Source organism: Cupressus sempervirens, chromosome 8 (genome assembly GCF_028749045.1).
Source record: "Cupressus sempervirens isolate cs-2001-9-10 chromosome 8, ASM2874904v1, whole genome shotgun sequence".
NCBI lineage: Eukaryota > Viridiplantae > Streptophyta > Pinopsida > Cupressales > Cupressaceae > Cupressus > Cupressus sempervirens.
The window spans coordinates 609,956,834-609,969,840 of NC_143125.1; the positions used below are offsets into that span (position 1 = coordinate 609,956,834).

Consider the following 13,007-nt stretch of genomic DNA (forward strand, 5'->3'; position numbering starts at 1 on the left):
TACTAATTTAATCCAAGCTAAAAATGGGATTCTAGTTGGAGATTCTCTATTTTAGTCCTATGAATTTATTATTGCTAAAAATGAAGTTAAAAATTATGAAAATCTAAATATAAAATTAAGTAGAATGTTTGGTGTATTTAATTTGATGCTAGTTTGGGTGATCATTTGGGTGTGAAGATAGAATAGAATAGCTGATATTTTAAAAAGTGCTCCACTGAGGATATCAAGGATTGCTAGTAAGAAGTGTATGATGCCAATGTCATATTTTTGTACCCTTACAGTTACAAGCCTAATGTCATAGATTTATACACAATCTTTAAATGATAATTCTTATACCAATACATTCATTCTATTGGAGGTTAATGCTTAGTCAGCTATTGTCATCACCCAATCTAAATTTCATTGTTATGCATTAGCAATTTGAGTTACTACACTAACTATAATCTCACATGATTTTGTTTCCCCTATTCTTGGATTTAACATGTGTTGGTTTAGTTATTGTCCATAATAGCATTGGTTTAATTATGGGCGTCATGCATTTTTTTCTCCATGACCCTTTACTGGTTACTTTACCTTCTTATAAGCTCATACTTCCATTTTTTAGTACATACATCATTCTAAATTTGATTAGTTCAAGAAAATTAAGGCATACACATAGGTGTAATTTACAATATAGGCAACAATTAATTCCAAAAAAAGAACATGTATGATGTCTAATAGTTATCGTATGCTGTAAATTATCATACATTATTAAGTCAAGAACTTCTTAATAATAATCTCCATGATTTTTAAGGCCATAAGGGAACTGATCCAATGAATAAGTGAGAATTCAATTTTTACAGTAGGTTTGACATATTCTAGCCAAAATCTATGAAGTTTCCACATGCCAATAAATTTGACTAAAAAAACTACACAATTGAATCATCATAGCAATATCACAAAGATTTAATGTATTTCAATATGTCTAACTACAACTTATTTTAACTAACAAAGACTTAAACTAAGACCCTCCATTTACGCCTAAAGTGTTATAACTAAACTCCCTTTAATTAGTCCATTCTCAATCCAAATGTAATTCCTAACATAAATTTCAAGAAAATATTGAAAGACAATGAACCATTAAAACATGCTTTAGAAATTAGCCCCTAGAAAGTTTTATGAAAATCCCATTGAATTCCATCCCAATCCTCGAGTTTGAAGTGTTCTTAAGCATGGTATCTTGCTTGGGAGAGTCCATAATCTCTAACATGTCTTATATCAGATAAGCTCTAAATTTTCCAAAGAAGATAAGGTGGAGGAAGATTGAAACATGCCATGGGTAAAGGGGAAAAAATACATCTATGGAAACTGTACAGATGATTTTTAGAGTTAAATAGAACATTAACATTAACTAGGTAAAGGTAGAATGGAATATTAACAAGTTCCCCCCTTTGTAAATGTAGCAATGACCTGAAATGGTGGGCATTCAAATATGCATAACTTCCGTCACATGCTATATAGAAAATAAAAAATTGAACCACGTGCTTCCAATGTTTGGGTAGTGAATCAAATTTGGTCCCTTGGCCTTTGATGATAGTGATAGCCTCATTTTGTTCATAAAAATTCTCGCAAAGAGGTTGGAGAGCTGTTATTTTTGTTGAGATTTATGGAACATAGTTTTCACCGGTAAGGAGCAATCGAAAGACTTTGGCTATGGTGTCCACAGTGATAGAAACTGCTAATCCTCATACAATGGTTTAACACTTGGATAGAGACATATTTTCTATGATTCATTGGGTAATTTGCACATCAAAACCCCTCATTCGTTTAAAATATGTGTCTCTATGATGTTGTTTTATTACTTTATAAACCTCTTCATACGTAGGGTTCCTTAGTTCTTCCATTGTTGTGGGATCAAAAGAAACATGTTATTCACTCAAATATATTAGTGGAGATTTGTAGGCCATTATGCATCAGGGTATTTTCTAATTCTTTCCCTCCAAATTTTTGACAAAATGACACCAACAAATAACTCATATGCAACTATTTGTCAATTCCAATTGTAACATCTCAAGACAATGAAATGCTGCTAGCAAAGTATCAACTTCTCTTGAGTTGTTCAAAAAAGACTTACCTTCAATCATGTTGTAAAACTCTTCCTGAAGCCTACCTCCTGTGTACTTGCACTTTGCCACATGAACAAATGAAGTTTCATTTTTTAAATTTTTTTTTATATCCCTGACAATGTTGAAATTTTGACACTAAACTTAACTATCATTGAAATTTTGACATTATCAAGATCATTTGACAAACCAAATTGGCTTGCCATCAAAAATTTAGGTTGAAAATGACCCCCAAATGTACTAGTGTTGGTCTTTTATTATAAGTATCATGTTTCTAGAATATAGATGTTAACTTTTTAACTTTATAATACATATAAATTATTTTTCTCTATTTTAATTAGGTGAATCAATTGAAGTCTTACATATGGATTTTTATGTTAATTTTATAAAATATATTTTAACACCCACTCCATTCTTATCGCCAAAATTATCTGAATGATATATTTTACGCAAGTAATCCCACAATATTTATAAGTTTAAAAAAATTATAAAATTTAATTTACAAATGAAAAATAAGAATCGAAAATGACCCCCAAATGTACTAGTGTTGGTCTTTTATTATAAGCATCATGTTTCTAAAATATAGATGTTAACTTTTTAACTTTATAATACGTATAAATTATTTTTCTCTATTTTAATTAGGCAAATCAATTGAATTTGTATGTTAATATTATTAAATATATTTTAACACCCACTCCATCCTTATCCCCAAAATTATCTGAATGATATATTTTACCCCTCATTATTAGCAAACAATCCCACAATATTTATGAGTTAAAAAAATAAATTATAAATTATAAAATTTATTTACAAATGAAAAATAAAAAGGTTATAATATAAATATTCTATAAAAGTGTTAATTTTATTAAGGTTATTATATAAATATTTTATAATATAATATTTTATTTTATTAAATCCTAATAGCAATATCACAAATAGAATGCATAAGAAGATATGGTACTTTTCTATATCCTACTATACTCTATCAATATGAAAAAGAAACAAAACCTAAAATGTAGGGCTTTATATAACATCCAAAAAGGCAATTCTTAAATTTTTATTAGGGCCTTTGCTTGTCATCCAAAAAAATCATAACGGAATAATAGAAATTTCTCGCCTCAATAAACGCTAAATATAAATAAAAGTATCCGTTCCAAGGTATCAAGAGTTCCGCCGATCTTGTTATTATTATTATTAATTCATTTCGGACTTCATTTTGTGTTTGTAATTGACGAGAATTTTGAAACCCAAGAGAAAGCGAAGGTAATGAAATTTGTGAAGAGTTGAAGTGAAAAGTTCTGTTGAAGATCATCTTTATATATATAATCAGATTGTAGCTGAAGCAGAGGTAAATTTCCTTCCTTCGTTTCTTTGGATCTTTTCTGGTTCGTTTACTTTTGAAGTAGTGTTTTTGTTTATCTTTTATTTGAAGATTAACGACAGAGTGAGAAATAGGGTTTCATGTTGGATTTGGGGTTTGGGTTTCGGATTTTGGACTGTAATTTCAAATTAATGATTATAAAAACTGTGTTATATTATAATAGAATTAATGGTAATGGTTTGCAAAGTTTAGGTGGATTCCTTTTTGAAGAAAATTCTTTATAATGTAGGCATGCGAGATGACGAAGATTTTTGAATTTGATGTTGTTAGATTTAATTTTTCTTAGACCAAGTGCGACTACGGATTCAATATCTACGAACATAATCATATCGTGTGGATTCAAAATCAAGTAGTAGAAAAAATGAATTCATGTTTTTCCTACTTATCAACCAATATGTTTCCCGAATTAACTTAGGATGATTGGATAGAATTTGTATTGGAAGCCCAATCTGAAATACATTTTTTTGATTTATATTTCATTTTTTTAGAAAGTATGGTGTAGACTAACTTATGAAGATCAGTCTTCCGTTGCTGATTTGATTCGTTCTTCTATTGTTCATCATTTGTTGTTGGAATGGGTATGTTTTTTTCACACTTTTTTCTCGATTCTTGATAATGTGATTTGATAATATGATCAAAGAGAAGTGTTGATGAGGGTTAGAAATATATTAAGGCTTTGAAGGGTAATTTGTTTTGGGGCCATCGCAGCATTCTAATGGCATTATACTAGGATTGGATTAATGCATTATATGTGTTTTTAGAGTAATGACATGAAAGTGTTCTGAGAGGAATGGTATATAGAGTATTGTATAATTATTTTCAGAGTTCTATCAAATTATCCCGTGTTTCGCTGGTTGTCACAATTTCTGAATATATTTTTACAAATAATTTGGTCTGTGTGTTTCTAACATTCAATAAGACTAAAATTAAGGCTATGATATTTGAAGGGAACTAGTTTTCTTAAGCATTGATGCACTCTAATGGTATCCACAGGAGGCTGTGATTACTACACTATCATTTGAGATAGAATGATTTAGATACTATTGTGTATACATCGTTGGATTGTTTTAGCAGGTTTTCGTTACTCTTAAATTTATTGATACAGATGAATTAGGCTGTGTTTGTAACATCCAAAATAATTGGATCAACTTTCTTTTAAAAATTGAAATTCATCATCATTTTTGTGATTTTTGGCACACAATCCGAGATCCAAGAAAAGATGACTCCTGTAAAGAAGAGGAGAATGAACATTGAATCAGACCATGTGATTTGCTCATTTGATGATGGTGCATCAACCTCATCCTCTGCCTCCCTTTTCTCACTTAAACATTTAAACTCTCCACAATATCACCAACCACCTGTTGTTACTGTTTCTACCCCAAGAAGAGGTATCTACTTGAAGGATACAACTCCAAGAGGCATAAAGAGAAAATGTGGTTGCATAGAGGAAACCACTCAAATCATTAGGGATCATAAAATTGAATCTGATTATTACATAGGTCCAATTTTTGGTAGAGGCAAATACGGAGTTGTAAAGCTGTGCAAGAACAGAGTCACACAAGAAATTATGGCATGCAAGACTGTGCCCAAAGATTCTCCGCAAAATGTATACAAAGAAGTGGAGATTATGCAACAACTCTCTGGTCATCCCAACATTGTAACACTTCATTCTGTATACGAAGATGCAAATTCTTTGCATCTTGTAATGGAGATTTTCTCTGGGGGAGGCCTTGCTGATTTTGTGAAAAAGAGATGTTATTTAGAGAGGGAAGCAGGACAATTGATTAGACAATTGCTTGATGTAATTCAACACTGCCATGAAATGGAAGTTGTTCACAGGGACATCAAGCCCCAAAATATTCTTTTATCCAGTGATGGACAGATGAAGTTATGTGATTTTGGCATGTCAGTGCATGTGGCAAATGGTATGCCATTTACACTTTCAAATTAGTAGAGTTCTTTTCTTTTTTATAGTTAAAAGACTATTGTCAATATTTATATCAATAGAGTTCTATTCATTTTATGAAATCAAAACTCTTTAAATTAATTCCAAATATCAAGATTGTTATAAATTAAAACTCTTGTTTGTATTGAGTGTAGGTCAAAATTTATTAGGTTTGGCTGGCAGTCTCGCATATGTAGCCCCTGAAGTTTTTGCAGGGAAATATACAAAAAAGGTGGATGTATGGGCTACTGGTGTCATCCTCCACAGGCTCTTGATTGGTACCTTACCATTTTGTGGGGATTCTATAGATACCATCGTTGAGGCAGTGAAAAATGTGCAATTAAATTTCTTCACTCATAAGTGGAAATCTATTTCTGAGCCTGCCAAGGATTTGCTTTCTAGGATGCTTTCAAGGGATGTTGAGAAGAGGATTTCTCTAGAGGAAGCCTTGAGTATGTATATTTTCTAGCTTCACATTTTTGGTATAAATTTATACAGTCATTTTGAGGTTTTTCTTATGCACTTTTCTCTTTCTTTTACAATCCCTCCTTAGATCTTGTATCATACAAAATCTGATATGGAGCTCTTTAAGGAGTCAAATTTGATGTTTCCATACAAGGCAAAGAGAAAGCAAGAGACAGAAGAGAAGTGTAGATGCAAGAATTTATGCTCCTCACTTGTTGATGCAGTTGATCATGCTCTTTTATCTCTTTCAGAGAAAGACTGTAGAAAACAAGAAACAAATATGGATCTTGTGGATGTTCTATGTGCTACAATTTCACAGATGAAAATATCCAAACATAAAAAGAACATATTCAACATGGATGCCTATCCTTTCCTTGGAAAGATTAGACTTAGCATATTCCATAGCTCATATTTGAGTCCTTTTATGTTTTTGTTAAATAAATTTGGTCTCACCAGAAGCTTATATTGCACCCTAAGGTGGTGCTTTTTTTATATTGTATATGTATCTACAACATTCAAATTATAAATGGAAGAATTGTATATATATTTTTATAAAGAATGATACAAGAATGGTAAAGGATTGTCAAGGGATGCTTACAGAAAAATAAAAGTCTATTTAGAACACATGAAATAAAGATTAAACATAATGTTTAAAATAAATAATTTAAATTCAATAGATATAATGATAAATAACTATGTAGAAGAAATGAAATAATTTAAAACAAAGGTTAGTAATTTTATTTCTCTAATTGAATCATGGAAATCTTCCAATAAATGTAGGACCATAAAATTGATAGTTTACAGTATGACAAATAATGATACTACAGTATAAAGTCTTGAACCAAGTACTGTTATAAATATCTATTGATTATAATAGGGGAGATATTATGTCATGCCCAAACTACGAGAGCAAAAACACACACTTTTTTTTTCTTTTTAAATTATAATAGCTAGAGTGCTAAAAGTTTTAATCTGATTCCTACAAGAGAAGTAAAGGTTCACTACAATACATCTTAAGTTTAAAACTCTAGTGGAAGAATACATCGTTAAGATGATATCGATCATAAGATACGTAATTTTATTAGCTTACAACAATATGAAACAATTATTTAAATGACAATGTAAATGTATTTGAGTTTAGATTCATTGAAAGTATATAAATCAAATCAACTATAAAACTCTAAGACAATTATCAATTTACAAATTAATCAATATTAAAAAGTCACTTTAGGAAAAAGCAATTTAACTAGAATTAAAACTGAATATATGTATATCAAATTTATTAACTTTAAACATTTCAACTATATTTAACATATTAATAAACCATCAAAATCTTACTAAATTTAAATTTAATGAAATAAAAACTAACTAAATATAAAACAATCATACATTTAAACTAGTTAAAATCATATCAGTATAGTACTAACGTTACACTAATTTAAATGATGGTAGAACCTATAAATTAATATTAATTTAACATCATACTTAATTCCTAACAAAACTAAACATATCATTTTTAATTCTAGTTCAATCACAATCAAATACTACATTTCTATTAACACTAACTTACAACTATACTTACAACTAAATTATATTACAATATATATATTTTTAAAAAAATGCTAACTAATTCAAAATCTAAAACTATATTACATTTATTGTTAAAATCACTTAGTTCTAAAGCTAACAAAAAAGAAAACTTTATTAACTTTAAACTAACATTACACAATTTATCATAACTCTAAACTTAACTAATTTAAGCTAATTAATTTCAACAATTAACAAAATTTGAAACAAACTTCTAACCACTTACTAACTAAATGTAGCATAACTATCTTAACATAAACTAATCTAACTAACCTATACTAACTTTCCCTAACACTACTAAATTAAAACATTTAAAATTAAACACAAACTAACACTAAAACTACTACTAACATCTACTAACAACTAAACATAACTAAAATAATCTACTAACTACTAACTTAACCCCAAACCCATAACTCCCCACACCTACCTAGCCCCTCGTCACGATTCCCCATGCTCTCAACGCTACCCCAAAAATGTCCTACAAAAATTGAGGGCTTGCAACTCGTAGCCCTAAGACGACTTGGCCCAAGTACATGGGTCAGCAAGTTAAATCAACACAAGACCTCCCCTCCATGGTGATTGGTGGAGGAGAAAGGTGGGGAAGAAAATAAAGTAAAACAAAAATTTAATGAAAACTTACACTCAACCAAAGGCAACGTCCAAACCAAGGAGAGACTAGACAGGTGATGTCATCTTTTACAGTGACAATTGACTTTTTAAAAATAAAACTTTTTTTATTCTTCCCTCCTTGCTGACATCCAAGGATAAAGAGATAAAGTTTTTATGGTAAGAAAGGATATTAGAAGCTAGGATATTTAGATTTTTATAAAGTATTGTTTTTAAATCATTGAGGGTCTATTATAATATTAGACTATAATAGTATGAACTCACTTTTGTTTTGCCATACAATTTCTAGAATGATATATGTGCTACTATAGGCCCTATTTTTTTTTTTTTCATGCATTTGAAACTTACTTGTAGGTTTAAGTCTTACTATGGAGTTTTATAGGATCGGTGTTTTTAATTCATAATGATATTAACTTATCACCTTATTATGTATCATGCTCAACAAAAATCAACTATTGCAAGATCATCAAAATCTATGTAAATTTCTTATGAATTCCTGGTTAATAATTTCTATAATCCCTAAATACTATGCATTTCAATGATACCCACATTACATGAAATAATCATCTACATATTCATTTAACTATCTATTATAACTGATGGAGCAAAATTTGAATAACATAGTGACTAAACTAGTCTTAAGGCAATTGAGAAAATAAGGAGATCAGGATGATGATGTTCTATTCATTTGAAGGGAGTATCTAACACACAAATTTCTTGCAAATTTACTTCCAACACAAATAACCATGAACTAAATCATATCAAACCCAAAGGAGATACCATACATTTACAAATTGAATCTTGCATAATTGAACTTCCTCATTTCATCTTGTCTTTGACACACATTCATATGACAAAATAAAATATGAAAACTCCAAGAGAAGCAAAAATTACTCAATCACTTGTTTTATTAACAACCTGATTCAAGGGCTCACCCAGGAAAGAATCAGGAAGAAAACTTGGCTTCATTGCCAATCCAACAAAGTTTGAAATACAACTTACATAAGGTTTCAATCCTAAATCACAACAATTTTAATTGGATTTTCTTCATGACCCTCATCAAGGGATTCATAACAATTTCTACATCACATTTCTAGTACCTTGGAGGGAACAAAATCTGATCAGGTAACAACCAAGCATACCCAAGAGACAATCAAACATACATATTCATACATGGTTTACACAAAGGGATTCACAATGAATCAACTCTAGGGAAAGGTGGATTCTTCCAACTAGGAGAAGTCAAGCACAACACCAACAGATGCCCAATCAGGGCTATATACCAAGAACTTCCGTTCTTCCATTTCAACATACCATAATCATACAAGGTTTTTGCTGATAGATAGGGGCCCATAACACCCTACCCTTTCTCCCTCTTCTCATCCTGAGAAGAGACTCTACACTAGTTGGAGTCTGACTAAACAAACCTTTCCCAAAATTGGTCACTTCTGCCCTCTCCAAGGGTGAGTAATACCAAAACACCCATGCAAGAAAAATCTCAAAATTGCAAACATGAACATGGAAGGAAATCATCCAAAAATAACATGGTTTTCAAAGCTTCCCAACATACCCACAAACATACAAACATTGAAACAACAAGAAGGTAGCATAAGCATGAAACAAGAATGAAATCTAAACAAGGCAAATGACAATTCCTACCTGCACAAAGGGGTAATGGAAATGAACAAATTTGAGTAGAGTTTCCCTTTCCTTGCTTCAACCTTCAAGAACTCCTCTCTAAATGTAGAGATTGGGTAACCACCTCAACTAGTCCAATGAAGGCCTCTAAATAAGCCTCCAACTCAACCACCCAAAAGGAGCAATAACTACTTCCACCCACTTAGCAATTCTAGAAACTCCTAACTCAATCTACACTATGGTTAAACCCTAAGTGGAGATGAGGTGAAGTAACTCAAGATAACCATGGTCAATTTTCGCACAAAGGCAAAAAGAAACTTTTTGAGTGACCTCAAAAGTCAATAAAAGGGGCTTAGGGGTTGGAAAAGACCCCTAACCCATACCCATACCCTTTGGGTATAAAAGTATCAAGTTTTAAGCCTTAGGAAAGAGGTTTAGAGCCAAATAAAATCTAGGAATAAAATAGGACCATCTAACTACTCTAACTTTGCAGATTAAACACTAATCCGGATTAAGGGATGACTAACCTTGATTAAGAACCCAATTAGCAAACTGACACCAACTAAACCAACTTGGGTCCAAAGGTTAAACAACTAACCCTAAATAGCACACTGAAGCACATAAACATTTTACGATTGTCAAGCAACACTGAAAGAACATAACTACGTACATTAACATTCACTGAACAAAGAAGATACATACATATATCTCACAATACAATACGTGAATTACGAACAACAAGGTTTCCAAAATTAATACATAGAAATCAGTTCTATTCCTCTATTAGTTTCGTCAACTAAAATATCTGCACACTCATTGCACACATCAGTAGTCCCAAAAATCACATGTACATATTCACATAAATTGAGACATTCATCAATCAGGGTTTCTTGCATCCTACTTATATCCTTCATCATAAAGATTCCAAAATCAATGTGTTAATCCTACATTTTACTTAATTCCTCAACATACATATACATAAAGCATTAAATAATGAGCATCAATATCTGAAAATAACATCACTCAACATGAAATAATATGATATGTTCAAGTATCTGATAACGTCTCGACATCTCGAGTCACGAGTAACAAAAAGATAAAGTAACAACTAAGGCTACAAAGGGTCGGGGCGAGGCCTCAGATCCTTCCCCACTAGGCATGAACTTCCTCTTGGAGTTCATCAATAGATAAGGGTATAGAGATCACATCCGTGCTGCATCCCCCAAAGAAATTGTGACCTCATCATAACATTCCCACTAGACCCTAACTTGGTCTAGCTCTCAACCTCGAGGAGCTAGGGTGTGTCGAGAAATAATATGGATAGTCTCTAGCACTAACTAGTTGACCAACTCCACCTATAGCCCCAATATCTATACCCTGATGCTCATCTTGGAGGTTGTCAACCACTGTAAAAACTCTGTGAGACATGCCCATGTCTCCAAATATCGGCTTTGAAAAAACCCCTCTCTGACCACTGGATGGCTGCCCCTGTGGACACTCTCTCGCTATATGACCCATGCCACCACAAGTATAGCATGGCCCTTGGGTATAAGATTGTTTATCGTGTGATATAGACTATTCTGGGCCCCCTGACCTGTTAGACCCACTATATCCACCCCTGGAAGACTACTAAGTCTGCACTGACTGTGACTGTGGGGTATGTACTTTCTGATCCTGTTGCAACTGCCACTACTTGGGCTTGGAACCCTGGTAACCCTGTGAGATTTCCTACTACTGCTGAGACTATTGGCCCTTAGAGGACCCTGGTGTACAGTTCTAATTCCCTTTCCAAGGTGGTTTCTGCCGGGTAGAGTTTCGGTTCTGAGATCGATCTCGTGTTTCCTATCTACCCCGACTATCCTCTGCCACTAGTGCTATCTCCACTACCTGTCTGAAGGTGGCAGGGAAGGCCATCCGAACTGGTCCTTGAAGTGAGAAATCAAACCCCATGATAAAGTGATGTACCTATAATTTCTCGTCCTCCATGTATTCCACATAAGGAAGGAGCTCGAGAAATTTGCTCTCATACTGTGCCACTGTAAGACCTCTCTGATAAAGATAATGGAATTCCTCTATCTGTTTCTATCATAAATGCTCTGACAAGTACCTCTCTTGAAATCTTTCTAGGAATGATTCCCAAGTGAGGGTGTCCATCCTCACTCCACCTATGATCTCCTCCTAATGCCACCAATTAGAGGCATCCCCTCTCAACTAATGAACTGCTAGGCATGCCTTTAGATTACTCCCATAGGGTCGTAATCCAAAGCACCACTGTAAACTCTGCAACCATGCCTCTGCTACTGTCCCCTCAGTGGAACCCGTAAATAATGGTGGTCCAAGTCGAAAAAATTCCCTGATATCATCTCCTATATGTCTAGGAGATCTGTCAAGTGGGGGTCCTCTCTGGTGTATTGACTCACCTTCATGCTCATCCCGCCCCTCTAACTATCTCAGTGGGGCAGTCCTAGTCCTCTCTCTAACTCTGGGCTCGCCTCCTCCGGGTCTCTCTGCTTCCACTACTAGAATATGCTAAACTGGCTGAACTACAGGTACTACTCTCTGCTGAACTACACTGATCAAAGTCTGAAGTGCATCTATAATGTCCTTGTTCACATTTGGTGGTGGTGGAGGTGAAGGTGGTGGTGGTGGAGGTGGTACATCCCCTTGTCCCGCTCTACCACCTCTCGCCCTACGACCTCTGCCTCGTGGGTTGCTTCAAGTAACAAGAGGCATCCTACACAATTTAATGTTTAGTTTTAAGTTTCAGAAGTGTAAGGGTTTAAGGCGCCTAGTGTTGAAACACGACCTTTGATACAAAAATATCATGCCCAAACTATGAGTGCAAAAACACACAATTTTTTTTTCTTTTTAAATTATAATAGCTAGATTGCTCAAAGTTTTAATCTGATTCCTACAAGAGAAGTAAAGGTTCACTACAATACATCTTAAGTTTAAAACTCTAGTGGAGGAATACATCGTTAAGATGATATCGATCATAAGATACGTAATTTTATTAGCTTACAACAATATGAAACAATTATTTAAATGACAATGTAAATGTATTCGAGTTTAGATTCATTGAAAGTATATAAATAAAATCAACTATAAAACTCTAAGACAATTATCAATTTACAAATTAATCGATATTAAAAAGTCACTTTAGGAAAAAGCAATTTAACTAGAATTAAAACTGAATATATGTATATCAAATTTATTAACTTTAAACATTTCAACTATTTTTAACATATTAATAAACCAT

At 32.8% G+C, this 13,007-nt stretch overlaps 1 protein-coding gene across 1 annotated transcript in view; it reads left to right on the forward strand.

The window, feature by feature from the left end:
- Nucleotides 1–4,702: 4,702 nt before the first annotated feature.
- The window catches only part of LOC149543905 (uncharacterized), an 80,797-nt gene continuing 72,492 nt past the window's right edge, over nucleotides 4,703–13,007 (forward strand). Inside the window, exons 1-2 of the mRNA XM_089795856.1 lie at nucleotides 4,703–5,408; nucleotides 5,584–5,880. Of these exons, the coding sequence (XP_089651982.1) occupies nucleotides 4,703–5,408; nucleotides 5,584–5,880 (1,003 nt within the window). The remainder of the gene's footprint in view (nucleotides 5,409–5,583; nucleotides 5,881–13,007) is intronic.